This window comes from Pleurodeles waltl, chromosome 4_1 (assembly GCF_031143425.1).
Source record: "Pleurodeles waltl isolate 20211129_DDA chromosome 4_1, aPleWal1.hap1.20221129, whole genome shotgun sequence".
Lineage (NCBI taxonomy): Eukaryota > Metazoa > Chordata > Amphibia > Caudata > Salamandridae > Pleurodeles > Pleurodeles waltl.
Window position 1 is genome coordinate 209,906,285 of NC_090442.1, and position 26,835 is coordinate 209,933,119.

The 26,835-nt window shown below is 43.3% G+C and overlaps 1 protein-coding gene across 4 annotated transcripts in view; it reads right to left on the reverse strand.

The window, feature by feature from the left end:
- Window positions 1-26,835, reverse strand: part of IQSEC3 (IQ motif and Sec7 domain ArfGEF 3) — an 892,834-nt gene that overhangs the window by 431,935 nt on the left and 434,064 nt on the right. For all 4 annotated transcript variants that reach the window (XM_069228143.1, XM_069228142.1, XM_069228145.1 and 1 more), the window contains exon 4: window positions 6,589-7,667. In XM_069228143.1, coding sequence (XP_069084244.1) covers window positions 6,589-7,667 — 1,079 coding nt within the window. The remainder of the gene's footprint in view (window positions 1-6,588; window positions 7,668-26,835) is intronic.

Here is a 26,835-nt window from a genome sequence, read left to right on the forward strand (position 1 = left end):
TCAAGCAACAACCACAATCTTTGTCAGGGTGAACCACAAAAATCACTAAATTATTCTGTGCCTGACCCTCTGATAGCCTGGCACCAAATCAGGCAGGCTTAACTTAGAGGCACTGTGTAAAGTATTTATGCAGCACTCAAACAATACCAAACACAACACAGGACAAATCTCACACCAATTTAAAAGAGAACATTTCAATAATTTTAATTACAAATTAATAAATAAATGACAAAATATACAAAAATTATTTAAATCCAAGCACTAGAACCAGAGTTATGGTTTTTAAAACATATTTAGTGAAAAAATAATGCCATAAAGCGCCAATTGCAGGCAGGCCAGGGCAAAGTCAAAAGTTAAGGCTGAATGTGATGAAGTGCAGTTCAGATACACAAGGTGGATTGGGCCCAGTCTCAGCTTACCTTTGTACTTAGAAGAAATGTTGAAGAAAAGTCAGGAGAAGGTAGTGTTCAGTGAGTTAAGGCAGCAGGCTTTGTTGGAGGAGGAGTTGTCATCCACATGTTGAGCTGGACTAGGTCATGGTGAAGCCATCAATGAATGCAGAAAAAAGCTCAGAGTGGGAGAAGCCAAATTTCCAGCCTGAGGATGTAATCGTCATCATGTGGAGTCTGTTGCCAGGGAGCCCGGTGAAGATTTATAAGTTCAAACTTAGACAGCTTTTCGGAAGTCAAAAAACACCAGTAGGATGAAAGTGCAAGCCAAAGAAGGGCCCACAAAGCTGAATACCATCAATATGAGGTCCTGATGAAAAAGATTTGCTGCTGTTCAGAAAAACATAGCAGAAACTACTGCAAAGTCAGGCAGACTAGCAATGCACCTTGGGCAGATTGGCTGGTAGGTAGGGCCAGTATTCTGTCAGTTCTGGCATTTTTTGGTGAAAATGTCCAAATCCCAGCTCTTACGGTTTGGCAGGAGCAGCACCTCTAACACCACTTCAAAGAGTACAGGGCCCAGGGGATATTGCTTGGTGGGGGGAGGTTAGAACTCACTCCAGCAGAGGCTGGGTGCAAGGTTCTAGGTCTCTGGAGCTTGTGATGTCCCTGTAGCTCACGCAAGAGGCCATAAACCACCCCTTGGATTCACTCTCATAGTTCTGGCTTCAAGGAGACGGTTCTCTCTCCTTCAAGCAACAAGACAGGCATCAAGCAGCAGGGCAGATCTTTGAAGAACAAGGCAGGGTCAAGCAGCAAGACAGTCCCCTGGTAGCAGCAGAGCAGTTCTCTTAGGTACAAGGCAGGCCTCATGCAGCAGGGCAGTCTGCTTGAGTAGAAGGCAGTACTTCTAAAGTTTTCCACAGATCCAGGAGTATACTAAACAGGGGGTTCAGGAAGACCATTATTTATACCTGGTGCCAGCCGTTGAAGTGGAGGTATCATTCTGACTACCCCCACATCTGGTTCTGCAAAGTTCTTCAATTCCCCTGCAAAAGCTCCATGAAGTCTGGGGTGACAATAAACTGATGTCAGGTTCTGAAGGCAGCACATTGAAATGAAAGTGGGTCTGGGAACGGTTTTTCCTCACCTATTCTGGCAAGGTGGCTCATTCTGTCAATATCTAGTCCCCTATGTCTCACTGTCTGGGAGGAAAACACAAAGGCCAACTGCCAAGCTATTCACAGTCATGTGACTAAGGACACTGGCAGCACGCACAAAATGGTTATGGCAAGAAAATGCCAACTTTATAATTTTCAGGATTGTGACTTAAAATCTGACTTTACCATTAAAGAGGATTTTAATTTACAATTCATTGGAGTCTAAACTTGACATACCTATCTATTCCCAATCAAACGTTAGTACTTATTAAATGTAATAAGGTATATTCCCAATCAAACGTTAGTACTTATTAAATGCAATAAGGTAACCCATTGTTAGCCAATGTGAGAGATAGGCCTTACAGAAGTGAAAGATAAATTTATCATTACAAGGACATTTAAAACTTATAAACACATGTTCTACTTTTTTAATACAATACTTTCTGCCCTATGGGCTGTTTAGGGCCTACCTTAGGGATGGTTTATATGTTTTGAAAAGGAGGGTTGAACCCTGGCAAAAGATTTATTTTGCCCAGTCGAATTGGCAGTTTAAAACTGTGCTACAGTCTGCAATGGCAGGCCTGAGACTTGGTTTAAAGTGCTACTCATGTGTGTGGCACAATGAGTGCTGCAGGTCCACTGGTTGCATTTAATTTACTGGCCCTTGGTACATGTAGAATCTATACTAGGGACTATATAAGTAAATTAAATATGTCTATAAGGTGTAAGTCAGTAGTACCATGTTTTACGAGAGACTACAAGCAGTTTAGAACTGGTTAGTAGTGATGAAAAGCAGAAAGTGCTAATGCCAACAAACACTAAGTTCAGAAAACAGAAGGGGTGAAGGCAGAAGGTTTGAGGAAAGACCATGTCAAGGAAGACAGTTCTAACAAAGACATTAAGTGGCCATTATACAATGACACTGTGCAGTGAAATGACAGTTCTTAAGATTAAGACCACAATTTTAACAGGACATTCTCCACTCCCCGCAATTTTTCAGGTATGAGGGACTCATTGTCTTCTGCCCTAGCAGCATATTTTTTTACTCCCACCATAAGGTGGTGGTTTTAATGACAAACAAGTTTTTGATGGGTAGCAGCATTATTATATTTTAACTGGCCGCTGGCCTCTATTCTGGCGGGTCCTTTATATCATTACCAAAAGACCAGAGATAAGACTATCCAGTGCCAAAGGGTATACATCACTGTGGCTGACATGACTGGACCATGGAGTATTCCATAGGTGACATGAAGGTCAGGTAAGTGTTTTGCCTCCTCTGAGTTGCTGCTGCAAAGCCAATCACTGCTTTTTAAAACATTTGTTATGGTATTTTATGTGCAGTAAAGAACATTTGTCAAGACCATATGTGGATCATCCACTTTAACAACATAACCACATATGATATTTCATTGTGCATCAGTCAAGGACAAAAAAAATACATTTAAACAACAAAAAGGTAGAAATACCACAACAACAACAGTGTGCTGTTTTCCTCGGTCTGATACATAGCTTTCCTATATAATAAGCAGGGTCCTTGTGCCAATCACTGTTACACAAAAATGCTTCTTTGGGATGAAAGGACACTCCCAGTCAATATTTTTATATTCAACATGTTCACTCTCATCCCAAGAAATGGTCTGCATCTGTCAGACAAAGTCCAGGGTTCACCACCTTCCTGTTTCACAACTTCTTCATGATGGTGCCCTGCCAGCCATCTGTTGAAATCAAAACTCCTGATACCAAACAAGGCGAGACACAGGTTCTTGAGTGCAGCACGGGGTTAAGCTGCATCATGTAGCGGGGACACCCAGCAACTACCACTCTTTGCATGTATGGAATTGTATCCCATCCTCATTATCTGTGTTATAATCAAGACTCCTGACACCAAAGGTGGTGAGATACAGTTTTTTAGAAGAGGCAACACACACTAATTGCCAAAGCATGAATTCATAGGCTTAAACAGAGCTATTTCACACCAGGAGTACACTGGAATGCCACAAAATTATTCTATAATGTTCTTGTACCTTGATGGTATGCAAGTTGAGGAGCTCATTATCAGGCTGTGATAGTGCATTCTACACTCATTGCGTTTCTTATGTTAGGATACAGTAGGTTCAGGACTGTTTGGAAGCTACATTGTTCCCTTGAATCCAAGTTGATTTTTTTTCATTTCCATAATTGAGGACAATCAGGTAATTTCACGGTTAACCGTACACCCACCCATGGTGCAGCTGGCTTGAAAATGCATTTCCGAAACAAATTTGTCATAGGCCTCTAACACATGCCAAGAAGATGTCCCTCTTGCCCATTCGTTGGGTGGAAAATGACATAAGAGAAGGCCCTGCATATCCCTTGACCGTGCTACTGCCCCTGCTTCACATTAATATCTACAAACTAGAATGTCAGGCCAGGTCTACTGTCATGACTATTATGAGTATATAAGGAACGTATATGGCATCACGTGCTTTTATTTCAAGGGTTTAAAATCGAAAACAAAGTTAGAAGTTTGTCAGGCACTGAATGTGACTAGTTCGTCAGCTAGAGCAGCTCACATTTGAAAGCAGGTGCCTCTCTCTAAATTCAGGAAAACTTGATTTCTACAAGATGAGGAGGCGAGAGAAAGGAGTGCATGCTGCTGCGTCCTTCAGAAATGTTGTGGCATTGCTGGAAAGACATCTACACTACTGGCCTGCTATAACACTGACAGAAAACTGCAGAGAAGCCAAAAGCCCTGCATTATTACATTACTGCCAAGAAACTACTGGGAGATAGCACACAGTGGCGGCTTGTGGGAGGGAAAAGGGGTGGGGCGGCACCTGGCGAGGGCAGGGAGAGAAAAAATATAAAAGAATCTTTTTTTTTTAAACTTACCTTAATGCAGCACTACTCCGCTCCTCCTTCCTTGAGTGCAGGCACAGGTTCCCAGCCTGCCCTGCAGCCAATTGGCTGGGAGCGCCCAACCAGGGCACCCCCAGGCAGACTGGGAGCCTGTGCCTGCTCCCTCAAGCCCGGCAACACAGTGCTGGCCTGGAGAGAGCACACATACGCTCTGACTGGAGTGCACAGTGCACTCCCCTCATCCTCGTCACGTGCATGGCCCGCTCCTTTTAGTACAAAACCATAATAAACATGGTTTATTATGGTTTTGTACTAAAGGGTTTGCAGCTGCTGTTGCTGGTGGGTGGGTGGGGAGTTTAGCGAAGGAACCGCCCATGATAGCATATACTCAGGGCCAATACATCTATAAGAGGAGGCAAGGCTTTAGGGAAATGTCCCTAAAATGTGCCTTTTCAGATGATGAAAGTGAGTGCTTCCGTGGTAAACTGCTATTTTGCCAAGAGCGCTGAAAATCCCTGACTCATTCCAAAATGGTAAAAATCCAGCCCACTGCCATAATGCCTTTTAGAAACTCCTTTTTTTCAGTGTGGTTTTCTTGCGATAAATCATTTTTTGGACTTAATCGAGAACACCGTTATTGAACACTTTTGGTCTGTAAATCATTTTTGGAAATGATACCCATATGATGATATACCAGGATTCCATAAAATTATTTGTCATCAAGCACTGACTTAAGTAAGAGCAAATGGTGGGCCAAGAGGAGCGGCACCCTGCTTAGCATAACTACTATTCTATTTTTCACATTGCCCTTTACTCGAATGAAGTATTTCTTTACAAGTTTCCACGTTGCCCCTTCTGTAAGGCATCACAGACAATGGCATTTCCAGGTGGCAACAATGTGTAAAACACTCCCGCCACGCCAGCTGCCTCGTTGCTCCATGTGGGAAGCAACATTACGTTGCCACAACTGCAGGCCACTTTACTCATTACTCCAACTGCCTGTAGATGTAATGGCGAAGACATCTGAGTGGCAGAAGACCTGCTCCAATCACAACGCTTCTCTTTCTGTGTCTCTCTTTTACCTTTAAGAACAGTATAACCACTCAAGGGCGTCATATAGAGCCTGCCTGCAGTTCGGGCCTAAGACTCAGGACCTGGGCCTTTGACTCTTTGTAAACGGGTTATATCACTTAACTGGTGAACCCAGAGGTTGCAACTTTCGCCTCGATTGCTCACTCAGTAAAACGTCTGTTTACCTGGGTTTACACAATCGTTCTTGAGCACAAGCCCTGCAATCCATGCCTGGTTATTAACAAGGTAACTTCTCAGTCTCTAAAAGTCATGTAGGACGTTATGCCACACATGCCTCTGAAAATGTGACATTTCAAGCAGTAAACGTGATTGCTACAGCTGGGTTGATGTCTTGTAATGCTGTTCTTTACTGCAACCTTGGAGGAGAGGTATCTGCCAATCAAATTAGCGTTGTCATTGATGAGTGTTCTTTGTGGTCATGGTTCCTGTGCTCTTTTGTGGATACTGCACTATATAAAAATGCAATTTTAGTGGATACAATATTTAAAGCAACTTTTTTCTCCCTTGAGATTTTGCTTCTTTATGCCAGAATATAAAGCACACTGCATTTCACCCAGGTGAAATTATGCAGCCTATAGCTGCATATAGAAAAGGTTGAAATGATTATTCTGCGGCTCCCTTGATTCAATTTCACATTCAGTCATATTGATTTCAGGTGACATTTTCTTATCTGTTCAGAGTGTCGGTGAAATCTGGGACTCGTTCCCTGGCAGCGTATAGAGCAGTCGACTCATTGTGCACATCACTTCCCCACCACATCGTTATGAGTACAACTTCAGCCACAGCCTTATTGTTCTCACCACTAATCTGGGCTACGCAATGAGTGATGTCACAATGGGTCTCAAGACCCAAGCTGACATCATCAAAGGAACTTCCTAAATGCCTATTGATTGTTAGAAATGCAGGTCTAGGTGAAGAGTACTGATTTTCAGTTCTACACTAATGTTGGTTACTGGTATAGTAGCACAGTTAATTGATGATGCCTTGTACCTAATGCTTCATAAATGATGGCAGAGTTTAGTAAAATATATAGATAAAGGCAAGTATGTAAGGGCATTGAATTTAAAAAAGTGTGTATAACAGTTAAGAACATGCCTTTGTCTACTTACACATTGAAGAGGTTCAGTCCAATGCGGTAAAGGCGTTTCCTCATGGTGTCTGTGGAAAGCGTGGGTGATTTGCAGCTGGCTGGATTCTCACAGTGGTACCTGGGGAGACTCAAAATCATTGCTTGTAGGGCTTCTTTAGAGGACACCTCAGATGCTGACTTGGCTGAGGTGGAGGTGCTGGTGCTGCTCATCTGTTCAGAGTTGTCTGCTGTCTCTGACTCCGTGCCCTTGCTGTGTCCCATTTCGTTGTTGGAATCGAACATTTGCTGCACCATCATTTGTCCCTGTTCCACCAGACCTCCTGCCAAACCATTGGTGTTGACATTTACCTCTGTAAATGTGTGACTGTTCTGAATGATTCTGGTATCTACCAGTCCTTCTAGAGCATTGGAAGATTCTGTGTCATTGACCCCAGTGCCTTTGCTCTCTGTGGGCTTGGAAATCTGGCCTGGGCCAGCCTGGGCACTGCTTAGGCAGTTAGACATTGACACAGAGGTAGACGATGAGACAGAAATGTTCTTATTATCAATTTGAACTGTGACATCCCTGAAGGCCATCATGAGGGTGCTGCTACTTTTAGGCAATGCATCCTGCAAGCCCTCATCTTTCACTTGATCTTGCAGCTCAGCTTTGTCCATTTCCTGATTCTGCTGCATTGCACTAAAAGTCTCTCTTATCTGGTACGAGCTGCCATCTTGAAGTGAACACATGGTCTTGAGGCTCCATGTGCTGAGGGCATCATCAATGGACTTCGCCAGAGACTGAACCTGTTCTGTAAAAGAGTCCTCCAATTCTGTCAGGGCTCCACTGATTGTGGCTGGCAAAGATGGTGACCTCACCAGTGGAATCCCGACAAAGTTGTACCCTTCAACCAGGGCTTTCTCAGCTGAAAAACTTTCAGAGTTCTGGACTCTAACCTTTCGTAGGGATATTCGCCTGGGCATGCGGCTCTCGAGAAGTGAGTTTCGTATCTTTTCAAAGTTTTTACTGAGCTGGTACTGGCGAAAGGCCGTCTGGATCGTACATGCAGCCCTGCGCGAGACCAGGTGTCCCCCATATTTCTGCTCTAGCATTTCGACCTGAAACATAAAACAAATGTTAATTAACACTAACATTTACAAGGTCAATTGAATGCATACTTAAGTCATACATGTATGTTATGCTAAAGACCGAACTTTGGTAATGAACCTTTTTAGTTCCTGTTGACAGAAACCCATGTCTCAGTATTGCCAAGGATTACCTTGCAGCTAGACCATTGTCAATGGTAGAGAAAGCCTAGTTCATTATTTAAAGTTTACAATTTCTATTAAGCACTATACCCCTAGGGTACCCAGGTACTTGCTTCTGGGGTACAAAGCCAAACTTCCCTTTGCTTAACTACTAGGCCACCATCAAGTAAAAATGTCAGATGAAATCCAATTATACCTACCTATACATCTGTTTATAGAACACTGCAGAAAGGTAGACTAACATTACACAGTGCTAGTCCATGTATACCTTTGATCAAACTAATAATACCCCTGTTTGGGTGGCTCAACAACAGATGTCTGAATCATAGGAGAGGAGGACTGTGAGTGATCGCTTGTCTATTGGCCCTTCAACTATTTTGACCTCTGCCTAACAGATACCAGCATGTCAGAAACCCTAAGATAATTATTTACATGATCCTTAACTTCTTTTTTTAGATTTAAATCAGTTTTTTGAAAGACAAATTCAATAATTGATAAACCAAGAATGTGAAAATCAATTGTCATAAACAACATACCCAACAAGAAACACTACCAAAATGATACCATTAATTGTTTTTCTTTTCCTTGACCCAGTAGTGTCTGAATGTAGGAAACTGGTGATTTATATGGTTTACCATAATGAGGTGTAGCATGCAAAGTGTCCAGGGGTTCCCTTACTAGTGGACAGGGGCTTGCTCTAGCAATCCCAAGGTGCTGTCTTAGGGGACGGTATGGTCGAGCAGCTATAGGCTTACCAGAGAGGAGTGTTAGACATTTGCAATAGGCACAGAGTCAATAAATGATGCACATGACTCAATAAGGAGATCCACACCGATTTATAAAAATAACAGTTATCTTTATATATGTTTAGGCACCAAAATCAATTTGATCAGGTAAGTACGTTTTGCAAAATAAATTAATACAGTTTTGAAAAGTCGGCACAGTGCAATTTTCTAAAGCTGCAATGTTAACCTGTAGAGCAAAAACACATACAGCAAACAGGTAAAACAGCAAATTACAGGACCAATCGTCCAGACTTAAGGTGAGTATAGGGCAGGGTCCTAGGCCACACCATCAGGTCACCTCAGGAGGCAGAGGTGCAGTTCAGCATTGGGTGCCCTGTTGAAGTTAATGGGGATCGTCTGGTTTGAAAGATACTGCATGCAGGAACTGGGAGGCCAGGCGGGTGAACCAACAAGGGGGCTCAGATCTTGTGATGCTCGGGGGCACCTTTGGTCCTCTACTCCTGGGGCCGTGGAGTCTGGGTGCATAGTTTCCTGAGGCATCGGGTTTCTGTCAACAGAGGCAATCGTGGTAGAGGGGGCCTGCAGAAAGAGGCTGTAGGCCTGGACCAGTTGTCAAAGTCAGCAGGCAGGCTGGCATGGTTGGCAACGAGTCAGTCACTGGTCTTCAGTTTTTGCTTTCATGTCTCTTTAGGGTCCTCCTTCTTTCAGGCTGGCAGGGTGTGATTTTCTGGTGCCAGGGGCTCCCCTGAAAACTGGATTTTGGGGTGCTAGGGGAGTGTAGGGTACTAGTCAATGGGCTACTTATCCCTGGGGTCACTACACCCACCATTATGATCATTTCCTGTGGGAAGTGGGCATAATCCTGTCTCTGAATTCCTAATTCTGCCATCTCCAAGATGGCAGACTTTCAAATTTCATGTCCTCATCGGGTAGCCCACCTTAGGGGGAGAACTGGCCTGAAGGTGGATACCCCTCTCTGACTGATAATGTTCCCACCTTTCCAGGCACCAAATGGGCCCTGGGTTAGGGGTTCAGCATACCTTCACCTTGAGGGAAGCCAGATGCACATACTCAAGGCTCTTTGAAAGCTCCCTGCCTTGGAATGCTAATTCACAGGGCATCCTATTGGATGGAGTGTGGAACACCCCTGCCGCAGCTGTGTGTTCCACACCCCAGAGCAGCAGTTCCTGACTGCCCAAGAGCGCAGGCTCTCACCCTTGTGGGTCAGAAACTTGACTGTTGGTGGCAGGCTGGTTAATACCAGTCAGCCACCACACTAGTAGTTGGTAGGCTTTTCAGGGGGCACCTCTAAGGTGCCCTCTGGGTGCAATTATTAATACATCCATCACTGAAATCAGTGAGGGTTTATTAGTGCAAGCTGTTTGATACCAAACATCCCTGGTTTCGGTGAAGCCATCATGTAGCTGCGGAATTCATAGTGACCAGGGTCCAGCACATGTACTTAAAATGGCTTCCTGAATCATTTACCCTGTCTAAGAATCGACAAAGACATAGCAGGGGCATATCTACTCCTGCAGATATGTCCACACATGTAATATAATGCACCCTGACTTAGGGCTGGAAGGCCTGCTGTAGGGGTGACGTAGATATATTGCATGCAGTGTGTTTTTATTTTTGTCTGTATCAAGGCGCGCAGGTGGCAATGGCAGTCTGCATGTGTGTTAGAAATGGGGTTTTTGGTTGGCAGTCAGGTTACTACCCTCTGTCCAAGCACAAACCCTCATTCTAGTCAGGGTAAGTCACACACAATCCAAGATTATCCTGTGCCCACCCTCTGGTAGCTTGGCACGAGCAGTCAGGCTTAACTTAGAAGGCAATGTGTAAAGTATTTGTGCAATAAATCATACAATACCACCATATAGCACCACAAAAATACACCACACAGTGGTTAGAAAAATATATAATATTTATCAGGATAATTGTAGGTCAAAACGAATAAAGTTGCAATGTGAATTTGTAGAGATATCACTGAAAAGTGATATAAAGTGTCTTAAGTCTTTAAAAAGTAAACAAAGTCTCTTTCAAGCACAAAGTACCTTGTTTGGAGTGGAAAATCTCCTCAGAGGGCCAGAGAAGAAGAGATACGTGGAAAAATGGTGTGTGCGTCGATTTCTCCCCAGCACACACGGACTTGCGTCGTTATTTTTCACGGGGGGAAGTCGTGCGTCGTTTTCCGGCGCGCGGACAGTCTCTTTCTGTGGATCGCGGGGATTACCAGATGTCCCGGGTCTGTGCGTGGATTCTCCTGCTTGTTTTCCGGCTGCGCGTCGTTCTGCGGGGCTTCGCGTCGAAGTTTCGCTGTCACGGCAGGCGTCGCGTCGATTTCTCCTCTGGAAGTCGGGCAGCGTTGTCCTTGCATGGCCGTGCGTCGAAGTTCCGGTCGTCCCGAAGGCGTTGCGTCGATCAGCGTCGGTGTGCGGCGTTTTTCTTGCCGCAGAACAACCTGTGCGTCGAAAATTTCGCCACACGAAGCGTCCAAGTGAAAAAGAGAAGTCTTTTTGGTCCTGAGACTTCAGGGAACACGAGGCAAGCTCTATCCAAGCCCTTGGAGAGCACTTTCACAGCCAGACAAGAGTTCAGCAAGGCAGCAGGGCAACAGCAAGGCAGCAGTCCTTTGTAGAAAGCAGTCAGGTGAGTCCTTTAGGCAGCCAGGCAGTTCTTCTTGGCAGGATGAAGGTTCTGGTTCAGGTTTCTTCTCCAGCAAGTGTTTGATGAGATAGGGCAGAGGCCCTGTTTTATACCCAAATGTGCCTTTGAAGTGGGGGAGACTTCAAAGAGTGGCTAAGAAGTGCACCAGGTCCCCTTTCAGTCCAACCATGTCTGCCAGGGTCCCAGTAGGGGGTGTGGCAGTCCTTTGTGTGAGAGCAGGCCCTCAACCCTCCCAGCCCCCGAAGACCCATTCAAAATGCAGATGTATGCAAGTGAGGCTGAGTACCCTGTGTTTGGGGTGTGTCTGAGTGGATGCACAAGGAGCTGTCAACCAAGACCAGCCAGACATGGATTGTAAGGCATAGAAAGATTTAAGTGCAAAGAAATGCTCACTTTCTAAAAGTGGCATTTCTAGAATAGTAATATTAAATCCAACTTCACCAGCCAGCAGGATTTGGTATTACTATTCTGGCCATACTAAATATGACCTTCCTACTCCTTTCAGATCAGCAGCTACCACTTCAATACTGTATGAGGGCAGCCCCAATGTTAGCCTATGAAGGGAGCAGGCCTCACAGTAGTGCAAAACGAATTTAGGAGGTTTATACTACCAGGACATGTAAACTACACAGGTGCATGTCCTACCTTTCCCCCACACAGCACCCTGCTCTAGGGGTTACCTAGGGCACACATTAGAGGTGACTTATATGTGGAGAAAGGGGAGGTTTAGGCTTGGCAAGTACTTTTAAATGCCAAGTCGAGGTGTTAGTGAAACTGCACACACAGGCCATGCAATGGCAGGCCTGAGACAAGGAAAAGGGGCTACTTAAGTGGGTGGCACAACCAGTGCTGCAGGCCCACTAGTAGCATTTAGTCTACCAGCCCTAGGCACATATAGTGCACATTACTAGGGACTTATAAGTAAATTAAATAGTCCAATCAGGTATAATCCAAGATAACCATGTTTAAAGGGAGAGAGCATATGCACTTTAGCACTGGTTAGCAGTGGTAAAGTGCGCAGAGTCTAAAAGCCAGCAAAAACAGTGTCCAAAAAGTGGAGGGAGGCAGGCAAAAAGTTAGGGGTGACGACCCTAAGGCTGTCAGGTCTAACAATGAGCTAGGCGAGGGGCCCTTTAGGGTGGCACAATACATGCTGCAGTCCTTAGGGACCCTCTTTGGTAGCCATGCCCTAGGTACCTGGAGTGCCATTTACTAGTGTCTTACAGGGGTGCCAAACGTATAACCAATTGGAGAACACTGTACAGTTTTGGGAAAGAACACTGGCACTGGGGACCTGGATAGCAGGAACCCAGTGCACTTCAGTCAAAGTTGCATCAATTATCAGGCAAACAGTGGGGGCACTACTGCAACAAAAGCCCAGTCTCCTATACCTCCCCCCAGCCAAAAGGCCAGGAGACTCAGTCACAACCTGGGAGAATCTTCCTAGTCTGTCAGGCGAGGAAGAGTAAGAAGACAGGCTGATTGTTGAAGGGTCTACTCTGCCTTATATCCTCCTGTCCAAGCCACTTCCTTGGGGGAACTGACCTACTCAACAGTGTAGGACCCAATTTAAAATGCACTTTGGCTGCTGTTTTAGTTTCCTCACCCATTCTTTCTTCTTTGGGGTTAGAGGTTTCCACCTCTACTAACCCTATCTTAGCCAGCGCCATCCCCAGCTTACTCAAAGAGGTCACCAACAACTTGAGTAACTCCACCATGACCAACAGGGTTAGGGGGCCTAGCTTGCTATTAGACATTTGTTCAGACCACCATGCTAATGACAGTGCAGCCATAAAGGCTAACACCAGCAGAAGCCACTGACAGCTGTCAGAGCCCAGAACCACACCTTTAGCTCTTCACTGACAGGCGAAGGTGCTAACTTACAGGCTTCTTGGGTGCAGGGGGCTTATCTGCTGATTTTGAGAGAGGGGTTACTACATTCTGTTGCAAACACTCTCCTTCCACTCTCTCTTGTGTTAGCTGAGGAGCCACCATCTCAGACATAACAACTGCCTGACTAGTCAGGGCTTTTTGAGGGTCAGGTAAGGCTATACCACAGCTAACTTTTGAGTTCTCTCCTACTGGGGCAGGATCTCCTTGCCTCACTGGAACTTTGGCTAAAAGTTGCCTACCCTTCCTACTCATTTTTGTCCAAGTATTACTTGTGCCAGTTGCTGGTTCAGCAGCTCCAGCATCATTGGGAGAGGTCTAGTACTGGACCAGTATCTCTTTTGGGTTCAGACCAATCTCTGGGAGGTCATTGCCAAGGAGACACTCAAGGGAGAGTTCTAGACTGACTACCACCCTGCTCCATTTAAGGGACCCGGCTATACCTAGGGGTACTAAGGCCACAGGCCTATCAGTAAGCTCTCCTGGAACAATCCTTAAACTTTTAGTTTCTCCTGGCAAGTACTGGTCTGAGGACACCAACCTGTCGTGCACCAAGGTATCTCTCAGGGCAGAGACTGGGGTTCCATTGACCAGTAGGTGGTAAAAGTGGTTGCTTCCCTCTGGAATCACAAGCTCACTTTCTGGCCCCACTTCCCAGCTGAAGGCTACAAGGAGGTCCTCATCTGAGGAACCATCCTCAAAGGCTACACTGGCAACCCCTGGAGGTGTATTAGTGGGTGTGTTGTTACAACAGGAAGTGTCCTTGGTTCTTTTCCCTGTTGGTTTACAGTCAAAGTACTAAGCCTTTTTGGGATCCTAGTTTTTATCCTGGTACTCATCCTTGAATTATGAATTGTCTCTAGGCCCACCCTCTTGGACAGGGTTTTGGGGACCTACAGAAAACTCTTTAACTTTTTCTTTAGACTGTCCACCAACTTTCCTTTGGGGGGGCTTAGCAACCTCTTGCTTTTTGTCACCCTCGCCATGGCTCTTTTTGGACACTCTAGTTTTGATCCAATGATCAACCTTCCTTTCCAACTCCTGGATGAAGACCAAACCCGGGTCCACCAGTAATTGATGCAACTTTTCAGAGGTAGAATTACTTAACAGATGTTCTTTCATAGGCAAATTATAAAACCCATCATAATCTTGCACCTGACTTCCCTTCAACCAACCATCTAGTGTTTTCTCTGAAAAATCTACAAAATCTATTCAGGACTGACTCGAGGTTTTCTGAGTCTCCCTGAAGTTGATCTTGAACTCCTCAATGGCGAGTCCAAAGCCCTCAATCAGGGTATCTTTCATGGGGTTGTAGGACTCAGCATCTGTCTCATCCAGTGTCAGGGGCCTATCCCTGCAGTTTCCTGAAAACAGCTCACAGAGTAGAGAATCCTTGTACTTTTAGCCACGTTTGCTCATTTGACAAGTCCACTAAAAAGGCTGTAAACCATTTGGTGATATCATTACCCTCTGTATATTTGAGGACCATCCCTTTGGGGATCTTAGGGTCAAAAGCTTCTCCTTTCTCTCTCCCTATTTAGTTTTTTTACCATCTCAAGTTTTTACTTTTCTATAGCTAAGAGTTGGGCCCCTAGGTCTATTCTCTTAGCTACTTTCTGAAGATCAGCATCTTCACTAGCTGCATCATCTGGGGTACAGACAGAAGTGCCCCCAGTGTTATTACTGTCAGTAGGACTGCTGGTGGAATCATCGTCCTCTTCAGCATTCTCATTAAGGCTGTCTTTCCTTGCCATGCATCTATCATTTTCTGCAAGAAACTCTTGCAGATGGGCTTTAGTGGGTTTAAATCATATGGCAAGTTTCAATGCTTGGCAGAGGGCCTTAAGATGGACCAACTTAAGATTTTTGTAGGGGCTCAGGTTGAGCTCCTGGGATGAACCTGCTGCCCCAGTCATGGTTTTAAAGCAGTTAGGACCTTATTAGAAACTTTAAAAGAAATTCTAAGCATACCTCTAAAAGGGCCTAACTAACTAGAATACTTTTAAATTCTAAACAGTTTGGACTGGGAGATTTAACACAAGGCCCTAACAGCTAATTTTAAATACGTTAGAAAAATCAATAATTTGAAAAAAAAATGTTCATAACTAACAACATTTTTGGATTCCTTAGTGAAATCACCTGTTAACCGAGCGGTACAGCAAATTTCAAGTCTTGCATCGCACCGCTGCAACACAATGTAAGAAGCTGCCTTGTTATATGGTATACCAAAACGAGGTATAGTGTGCAAAGAGTCCAAGTCAAGCAGAGGGGAGTGTTAGACATCTGCATTAGACACACAGTCAAAAAATTATCAACATGACTCAACTCATCACTCACCATTAGGTCCAATCAAGTAAGCAAAACAATTATCACTAACTCATTTCCTTACCACCCACACCCTATTCTCTCAAAGAAGAGCCACAGTCCATTCTGATTGAAGCCTATCAACCCCATATTATCCAGAAGACTCCCAGACAGAAGTATTCCAGCCTGATTGAAGTCATATTGGAAATCCCACTGATGCTTTCAGTCCTGTCGCCACGTCTCATTTTTAACCAGTAAAAGGGTGCTTTATATGCCAGCCTCTTGGGGAGCATGTCGGGAAAAAAAGAAACATAGAACCTACCGATTCTGAATTTTCAACCTCAAAATCTTTTTCCCCTACCTCAATGGTTAAATGAAAATCAGTACAATGCCAATGCTGTAAGATCTTTGAAAATTTTGGAGACCCAGCAATGATCTCTGTACGTTGCCGTCATGGCGGTTCCTGACAAGGTACAAAATGTTTGGTGGATGACTGCCGTCGGTTTTGATGGCCGTCCACCAAACTCTTACAAACGTTATTTTTTTCAAAAGCAAACTCCTGGAAGTTTTTTGCACAGGATTTGAAGGCTGTTGTCAGGTCTCACAAACCTGAGCTAGATTCACATTCTTGCTGTTCCAGGGATTGACTCCTGATGGTAAGTGTATCTTGGCCCTGTTTTACGCCCTTCACTCTGCCACCATGCCATCCAATTTTTTATTCCACCGCCCTCACTGTATTCTCAATAGCAGTGATTTGCTCGGCTGAATGTGAATTTGCGTGCAACATAAATAACTAAGCTTAAGAGGGCCCTCTTCTTGCTGGCTAGACACATTTCTTCTTCGTGATCTGCAATTTCTCCCAGTGACTTTTATTGTGGTGCTCTCCATGCGGATTAAAAAAAATCCTTTTTGTATTTTTTTTCTCTCCAACATGGCATCTCTGAACAAGATGGTCTGGACAGAAAATTGTCTCACAAGCTGCCAAATCATGGTCTAGGTTGTTGCAAGTTTACGCTGCAGTCCCGAAGTTTGTAAACCATGACCTTTGGCCTGTCAATATAATGTGAGCTTTATCATCTAATTCCGGTATGCTATGAATGATTGTAGATTTGTGATTTTTATCAGGTTGGATAGTTTCTTTCTCCTTATTGATTCATTGTTTAGTAATAGCATGAATCTGCCTTTTAGGAAAAAGAAGTATCGTTGCTTGCTATTGTGACATGCATGTGTATAATTGTCATGCCATATTCTCACCAGCATCTTGGGAAGCAATCACTGACTGTTCAAGCATTTTTGATTCCGTGTAGAATAGTATAAAAGCCCATATTTTAGCTTACAACTAGAAAGGATAGAAAATTGGGCATATTTTCTCAGAACGTCAGAAAAAAGTAAAGAAAACTATTAGACTATTTTTATACAATATTAGATAGTTTCTTTGCATTCGTTTTTTTATTATTCACCTGTGCTAATGTTCTAATAAACACTTTAATCAACGCTTGCTATTTAGCAGTGTATACTAAAATGTTGTAGATGAAATACTGCCATTTTACTCACTCATCTGAAGCAATGTGAGGGCCACACCTGAATACATCATTTTAGGATCTCTGTAGAATAACCCACAGGTACGTCGGTGAGACTCCTGTCAGTTCTTCACTCTGCAGACTCACAGGTTATCAACACACGTCTTGTGGCCAAGAGAGATGCACCTGGAGGGCCCCGGATATTGATCAAATCAGTGGCTTAGAGATCGGTTTGTGACCCTCCAGGGCTGTAAACCTGAGATTAGTCAAAAGATTACCAAAGTGAAGAAGTCCGATCAGTGCACATAAACTTTTCATCCTTTGGCTAGGAAAAGTGTCCTCTCTACTTCTAAAGGTTTTGTTAGACATAATAAGTGAAAAGAAAGCCCTGTGTGATCTGTTAGCACCTGGACGGCGTTAACATACAAGTAAATGTGCCCCAGCTGCTTACTGCCCAGATTACCAGACGATGCGCACCATCCATGAGAAGGGATATGTATTTGTGGTAGACACTGAGCCAAAATATAGCATGGAGACATTTTTCTTTGGTAACAATCCTCACGTTGACCTCAATACATGGAATCCTAGTGAGCACACTGAAATAAACCCACCTCTGCAGTGTATTTCCTACCAGCACCTAGACGAACCATTAATTTACCAGTAACACGTGCAGTGATTCCAGGGCAACTCCCACTTACCACGGATCCTGTTAAACTAGATCCACTCATGTTACCGGGGCAATTCTGACCAGTGGTGGCAGACGACCCCCTTCCTTCACAACAAAACCAACAAAATCAGCAAGCCAGATGAGCAATAATTATTAGCTGTTTGCAGTTAGCACAGACAGAACATCTTACAGACAATGGGAAGAGGACCCCATGCACCCACTCGTCAGAGCACGCCTCTACTCATCAACAATGTGCTACCTTGGGGGGGGGGGTTGCTAATGTTTGCACTGCCATGCGCAATGCCCTATCTGTATCTGTCTTACCAGCCATCTTAAAACAAATCCATGAAAACAGAAGGCATCCTCCCTTCCTGTTCTTAGGAATGCACTTAATCAGGTACTATGAAACCGTTTCTGAAATAACTCTAGGGGATATTTAAAAAAATGAAGCAGAGGTGCTGTCCATTAGACTCAACTTATGGGTTCATGCTCACCCAGAGGGAAAACCTGGGGATTTCCTTGCTTTAGATGCTGCCCAGACTCCAGTAAGAGAGATGGACTGAGAGCCCATCTCCCATTCCAGACCTGCCTCTCGGTCCATTTTGGCTCCTTTTAAATAAGTGGTTAGTGTTGGAGTGCGCAGGGGTTGGTGAAGAGATAGGAGTCTGGTGTCTGGTTGCCGAGACCTATGTGAGGCAAGCCTAGAATCCGTATGCAGACCAGGACTGCAGGCCTTACACATATTCACACATTAGACACATATCGCCAAAGGGAATTGTTGCTGGATGAGTGAAGAAATTGTCTTAGAGAATGATACGAATCGAGGATAGCTGCTAGTCTGCTTCTAGAGCCTGCACCCACCCACCCACATTGTGGAGTTGTACACATTGATACCTGAAATCTACACTTCTATAGGAAAAGATACTCTTGGGACACAACCACCCAAATTTAAGTTTAGATCAAAACCCGAAACATAGGGTGTGCCTAGAGAAAAAGGCTAACAGCAGCAAAAATACAGAGAAGACACAACCAGAAATGGGCACATCTCCTCCTAGGAGATCCAAATCCCAATGCACATGAGGAGACAACTTGCCTGGCTCCACACTACATATGCAGGTGCAGGGGTAAGCGAACAATTTAGTGCCAGGAGGCAGTCTGAAGGACATTTGAGCGATACGTCCATGGACTAGGATCCCTGGCAATGTGAGGGTTGTGCTCACCTCAGACTCACTTCAGGAATACATTGTGGGGATTTTGTACATTTATTCAGATTAGCAGCTAATAGTATGGAGAAATATGTTAGCTCAGTTAAAAAATATTAGTAGGTGTACAATTTTGCATTGTGTGTGTTATAATCACTTGTGCTAATGTGCTCACAATTATCACTATCACTAGTATTCAGATTAGTTCATCATAAATATATGTTACTGTGTCTAATTTCCCTGTACCAAATGCGGGCCCCAAATAAACAAATCACCCTATTAGTATCTCCTGCAGGTTGATAGCAGTCTGCAGTCTCAAAATGTACCTGTCCCTGTGACAGCCCACCGGTGTGCCAGAATGACCCTTGTGTGTTTTTGACACATTGCGGACCTTTAGGATCTATATGCAGATCAAAGGGCTCAGAGAAATCTACCGGTGGGGCCAAAAACAATCGGCTTGCCTCAAGACGCTCTAGTTGTCCTAAGGGACACTAGGAGCTCCTCGAAATAGCAATAATTAAGTGGACAAATAAAGGTGTTCTGTCCTATCATCTTTAATGCTTCTGGTGGCTGTGGTCATCAAAGGATGCAGCTATATTTTCAGATGTATGTCACTGCCAATGACTTCCCTGTGATGCTGCAAACTGAGAGGAAGGAGCTGCGACTGTACACCTTGCATGAATTCTTCGCTGATCTCTAAAAGCAGGCTTGCATTGAAGAGACCAAAGACTGGGCTTCCTTGGCGCTCGCCTTTGTTATTCTCATAGCCAGAAATGATGGGTAGAGGTCAGTTTATCTCTTTAGCAGTCAGGAATATTAGAGTTTAATTGGACAAGGACTTCTCAGTGATCAAGCATATCTCTGAGGCATTGAAAGTAACTAATTGCCAACTCTTGGTGACAAGAACCTTTCACCACTCCTGGAGGCTTCCTAACAATGGGCGCCGGTGAGAGGAGTGCTGCAGATAAGATTATTGTAGCTAAGCTACTCCGGGCTCCGTTCTTGCACAATAACGAGGCCCCCACAGTTGCAAAGGTGTGGCACGAGTCATATTAAAATCAAGAAAAGTCTCCATGTTTCACCAACAATGGAAAACTCCATTGGCTGCTGGCACCTAGTAGAATCAGTTTTATGTTTCTACCCGTTGCTAGGCCATCAGGAGTCATGGGCAATACTTGGGTGATTTTGTGGCTGCAGCGTTGTCCCAATATATATTTGCTGCATTTTCCACATAATCCATCATCTGCCGCATAATCTGAAGATTTTAACAAAATATTATTTACAACTGGAAGGCATCAAAAGTTCCTAAAAATGCGGCTCCATGTGTTGCTGCGTTGTTGAAGGCCCTCCACAAAGGCTGAATGGTCATATCTTATTTCCTCTCCCTGTGTGTACTCGGATGTCAGACTGGATCTAATGTCGTGAAACCTTTGCCCAGATAGTGCTAGCATGTGTAAAAATTACAAAATAATGACGTAATACTACCACAAAAGCTTATTATGCCACGTAATTTGCCTTTCTTTCACACACAATTTAGTAAACTCTGCCACATAATGTGTTCCTTCTCTATTGAATAATTCCAGTGGCTAGGCAATATTTCCTGACTGGCTCACTAGTTAGTTTCTGCCAAACCAGAACCCGTAATTCGATATGTTTTCGAAATGTTCATGCCTTAATACCAAAGGTCACCAATCTTTAAGCATGCAAGACTCAAATAACATAATTCTCCTTGCCACTAGGTGTTTTACCATGGTGGATATAATGCATTGTAAGAGTTATTGCGCGTTATTACTCCTTAACATAACATAAAAATACATAACATTTAACAGCAAAGCATAACATACAGTATCTTACAATACATTACACACAAAAACGTAACAGGACAAAGGATAGCATGACAGAGTAGCAGAGCATGACAGATATCAAGCAGCATACCATGATGTGACATAGAATGGCGTGACGTGGCACAGAATGGCGTGACAAGACTACAGAATAGAATAGTGGAGCAATATATAGTTGCATGACACATGACTTGCTATTGCATACAATAGCATGACATGACAAGGGGCATAGCAAGCAATGGCGCATCAGGTGCAGAGGCACCTGCGCTCAGAAGGTTGTGGAACCCAAGGCACCCTTATTATAGCTATCTTTTTCCACTGAACTGGAGGTCAGGTCATTTTCTTCTCTTACTGTAGGGCCCAAGACAGCCCTACTGTGGCCCCTGTCATACCTTATATTAGGGTACTTCAATACGACAATAAATGGAAATCATAGCATTGTTTGTGGAGCCAGGCTGAAAATCTAAGGGATATTGAAGCCCGGCAGATTTCCAGCCATTCACACTCTTCATATCAAATAGCAGGATGTGTTCTGAATGTACCAAGCTGTCCAATTGGGCAGACCTGCGCCATATCCTGTTGCTTCTCATAGAAAACGTGGTTGACGGCCATATTGGAATAAAGACATTATCCGTGGAAGGTCGGGAATCATACAGAGGAGGGTGATGGAAAGTTATCTCCACCTTTCATTGGCTATTAATGAGACGCTTAAGAGTCGCAGGGGTTCTGTCTCCAAAGGGGGCACAAAATACCACACAGAGGAAGCATGTTTCACTTGGCTTCACAGAAGATCATAACTTCGACCACCACCTGATGTCTCACCTATCTGTGTTTTAAATACATATTCTCAAAGTAAGCACATGTTCCCTGCCCTGTAGGCTCTAGTGGGTAACTATTTACATAAAGTTATCCATGGCATTTGAAGAAGCTACTATGTTTTGATGTATTTGTCTGTTTCTTCTGGTCTCTCCCTTTATGTGATGGAAGGTCTGAGGCGTGCACTTTGCAGCAGGTCTCAGTCTGGCAGAAAAAGGTTTAACTTCCAGTGACAGCCTTCGACCTCGCACGGTCACACGTTCATTTTTGTGGGATCACATACCCTCCTGAGGGTTCCAGAAAGCATCCTTTATTGTCCATTTCTCTAAAGTCAAGCTCTCTCTGCCTATCATATCTTTCTATCAACCCCCTCCCCGTGGCTATCAACCATTGCTTCTCCCTACCCCTCCCCCACACAGTCGACTTCAAGTCTTCATCACTAGCTTATTACCAGCACAGATAGGTAAGTTAATGATTATAATAATGGTGTGGGGTCAGTTGTGAGGATCTGGGTGCCCTTTCAGGTGTTGGTTGGAGGAAGAACCAGTATTGTGCTTTCCATAGCATGACATCTGTATAATACTAGCAGAGCTCATCTGAGGGTTGTTATAGAAAGATACGCAAAAATAGTTTGCATATTCTCTGTAGCCCCATGCAGTCACAAACATACCTGTCGGTGAAGGTGAGGATAATGGAACATCATATAGTGCTAGAAGCCTCATTTAGAGTTTGTTGGACTGGTTACTCTGTCGCAAGCATGACAGATATCTCATCTGCCTGATTATAAGTGAATACAGGAGAAAGGATGTGTTGTTATGGCCAGAGATGCAGATTTTGGAGCTCGGAAGCCTGGTTTGAGTCTTGGTGTCAGCTCAACATCCTGTGATTGTGGGCAAATCACTTCATCTCCCGGTGCCTAAAAAATAAATGTGACTTTGTGTAATGTAACTGGGGATCCAGTGCCTTCAGGTCAAGTTCATGCTTTATAAAACTGCATTAGAAAAAAAAAAGCAATTGCCATAGAGTATAATGCCCTTGTAATAAGACAGAGCGAATATCTGTCACCTGCTTGACAGAGTAATCCATCCACCAAACTCTAAATCAGATCTTAACTACAGTTATGTCTTTTTAACTCCTCCATTCGTCAGCTATACAAGCACTGTTACTGCTCTGTAAACTTCCTTGGAGAAATCTGATCAGCAAATTTATTCTGCTGCATGATGCCTGGTACCTGCTTCATCTAATGGGAACAGCAAGAATTTGATCAAGAAATAATTAATTAAGGAAGCTTTAAAAACAAAAAAGTTATCATTGTGTTGCAATGTAGAGCAGGTGGTAGTAGATGGCAGTCTATTACTGATAATTATAAGGTTGCAAGTAGCCATCTCAAAACATGTGTAGGCATCAAAAGTTCTTCACTGCTTAATCCGTCCATCTAAAGGCAAGATCCACCTCTAGGAAAGCTGCTGGTGATGCATGCCCAACTCCCCCCCACCCCCCTTCCTCCTAACCAGAAAAAACACAGTCTGCTTGAACTTTGTGCTGAGAATCAATAACTGAGTCCCCTGCTGGCTGCAGGACACCACTTCTCCTCCACCCGCCCACCCTCCCTTTTGTGAAGCGTGAAAGGACAAGCGCATTCTGCCGTCTCCCTGCTCTAATAAAACCTCAGAAACGCAAGTAATTGCTTACTTGAAACTACGTCTCTCGGGGGAACAATCCTGCGGCAAATGACAAATATGGAAGGAGAACATGATTTCAGTGAGCAATTATTTTGTTATGTGTTTCTTTACTGCTGCAAAAAGCAGTTGTGGGGAGCAGAAGTGAAGACCAAGCAGCCATAAACTGAATCAAGAGCTGCTTGGAAACGCTCAAAGTGCGGGGTTGTGCTGTTTTTCACAAGCATATCTTATTGGATACCTGACATAGCTACAGTTTCACCTTGATTAGGTTCTTCCATCCAACATCATCCCATGCAGGAAACTGATGGTCTATCCCATGATTCTCTTTCTATCCTCTCAGTGGGTCCACTTGGGCCCCCTAACTGTGTGCCTGAGAAACATCTTTCAAGCCAAAGACTAGGATTCTAACTATCTACAAAGACCCACAGTGCATTGTCTAATTACTCACAAGAATTATCCTGAGTAACCCAACCTATTGGCACGCGTCACACAGAGGAGGTGCAGTTGCAACTGCTGGTTACCGCTAAGCAATGCTTGTGGGGTAAGGTAATCGATGGGTAATGGTCAATCCTATGTTTAGAACTGTGGACATCTATTTATCAAGATTAGCCCTGTAAGTGTGCACATTTCTGATACTTTTCCTGCTAAAAGAAGTATAACACATTTTCAGTCGGCATAACACGTAAAGGTACACCTAGGGCACAAGGAGGCAGACAGGAAGTCGGACAAACAATGAGATCGCTGGTTAGGCAGTTTCCCCTTAGTTTAAAGATCCTTCAAAACCAACCATGACACATTTCAAGAATGTTATTTTTCGGTGACCAAAGAATGTCTGACCCATGACAATATCATCCGACCTACGTTACTGTTTCACACACTGTTTTACCTCCATAATTCAAATTTTCTGTACGAGTATAACGTGTTAGAAATGTGCACGCAAACGTCCTTGTGTGGAAGATTCATTGGTAAACTATTTCTAAAGCGAGATTGAAAAGAAAATATTGAGAATTGGAAATTTCTTTCTTAAATTTCCAACTTCTGTCTTCCTTCTTCTTCACACTGAAAGATCAACTGCTCACACAAACGACCTCTTGCTCGCCAGCTCCAAGATATTTGCTGTTCACCAAACTGTTTTTGTGGTTTCCATGACCTGGTCCAATACCTAACCTTCAATGCTTTCCCCATATGCTCTAAAGCAAGAAAGGTAACTTTCAGCAGAAAGATTACACAGCTAGAGATCTGCAAGAAACCACTTTGATCCTCAACTCACAGCCTCAACGAACATCACTGAGTGGATTCTGGTGCTAAAATGCAAACCAGGTGCTAAGCATCACCGAACGGATGCCGATCTAAAACTCATGCCAGGTACTAAACATCAATCAGTGGATTTTGATGCTAAATGCTAAAACACCTGGTGGGTCTGACAAAGTAGCCAAGTAGAATCTCCTTTGTTAGAACAGAACTGAATACATCTGTGCAGCCACTTTTCTCAGTCCTCAAACATGCTTCATACTCACTAAAGATGAACTTAAAGTGAAGGTGCAAGTGTCTCATTTGCAAGTGTGATTGTGCTCTTCGCCCACAGTCTGCATCGCTTTTATAAGGAAGACAACTATCCCAGCTCTGGGGCTCCTATGAAACATGCTCAAGATACCTCTTGTAGCGGATGGGATGAGGCCAACCTACTTCCCTTCATGCCATAGCTCAAACTATCTACAGAGTTCGAAAGTTTTTGATGTGACAGATCAATTAAAATAGTATGCACCTTACTACGTAGGCACATTCTGGAAGGGCAGACTGTACGTATTATCCTAAGGGATGAACAATGCAAACAACTGAAACAACGAAAAATAGACAGAACACCTTTTTCTATTCACTTCTATCCATATAACAGAGATCCTTGTATTACTTTATCCTCATCACTTTATACCAGTGACTGTTAGACTCCTTCGTGTTATTTAAAGGATAAAAAGTACAATTCTTCCTAATGTCAAAAAAATAAGTAAAGTGGGTCATGCACAGCCAAAGGGCATACAGGAGAATCAGAACCAGTAGGCTAGCATAATAAAAAACATAAAATCAGCCCTGTTGAGAAGTGCAAGTGCTCAGCTAGGAAACAGTAGGAGGTACAGGTGCTCAAAATAGTGTCTGCCCACTGAAAACACATAGCACAAGACATACATGTGGGATATAAACAAAAGCTAAAAATGTGACAAATAGAGAGACTGGGACTCAAACCACACGTCAGGCCAGGCAAAGAAACATTAGAAGAACAGTGGTGAGCTTGAAGTGGGCGGGATCACAGGTGACACTTGCAGAAAAAGTTTGCCCATAGGTCTGCTGCATAAGATGACAGGTTCACTGATGGATCTCATGTTGTGATTTTAGCAGCACTCCTACTGCCAATTCTCACGGTGCACCACAGCTCACTTGAACAAATCACACATCTCACTTGAACAATTCACTTGTATCCCAATAGAAAACTAAATCAAGTCTAAGAACTGCATGATGCTTGAAGGCAAAACGATAATTTCATTGTATGGACTTTGTTGATCAGGAGCACAAGAAATATCTTGTTGTAGAGGATTTTATAGAATCTAAGGGTGCCTATTCACAAAGGTAAAAATGCACATGTATGTTTACTCGTGTGTATTCACACATCTACTCCTAGGTGTAACTCTACACTTTTTAGTATTCACCACTTAAAGTGTAGATTTACACCTAAGTGGAGACTTATATGTTTGCACACTATCGAATCAGGGAGTGGAGCTTCCTCCAATAGGATTTAAGTTAAGAGTGTAGAGTTACTATGAGTAACTTTTCTCACTTAGGTGGAGATCTCTGCCACTGTGTTGAGACCTCCCTACGGGAAAGAACCAAGAAAAGTATTAAAGATTATAACTTTAAAATAACCTGAATAGAATATTGTAATGTAAAGTATCAGTGTAAATGATTTTAAATATTAATTTTAACTTGGAACTAACAGAATAAAATACAATGGTTCAACACACTAACTTATCAAATTAAATCTGTATTAAATAATTTATTAATTTTAAAATATGATTTTGAATTATAAATAATAATTTTTAAACAATAAATACAAAACCCCACCTTTGTTAGATGTTATGCTTGTGTTTACATTTAATAATGGTGAAAAATTATGTATTTACGAAATGTTTTACTAGTACACATTTTAAAACTGCATTGTTTAAATCTAATTGTCATGTTTTAAACAATAAACTAATGAATTGATTATATACATATACATTTTGACATTAAATGTATAACATCTTATATGTACATGCAATATACATATGTGTATATATGTGTGTGTATATGCACACAGACACCAATACACATACACATAAACACACCAGATTTTACGAATGCCCTTCTGCCATAATACCTGAGCAGTCTGCAAAACATAGTGATACTAATGCTTTACTATAAAGAGAGCTGTGGTAAACCCAGAGGACTATTCAACGCACAACTCAAGCTGCTGTTTAGTTGGTGTATTGTTCCGCCTTCTGGGAAATACTGCCATTCGAATGAATGAAGGACTATTTTACGTCGGAAACGTGCACTCAGTCATAATGTTGTGTGCCATTTCTGTTTTTTATCTACTACATGAATGGTGTACAAAAGGGAATTCTTTTTTGCTACTTTTTTCACGGCATTAG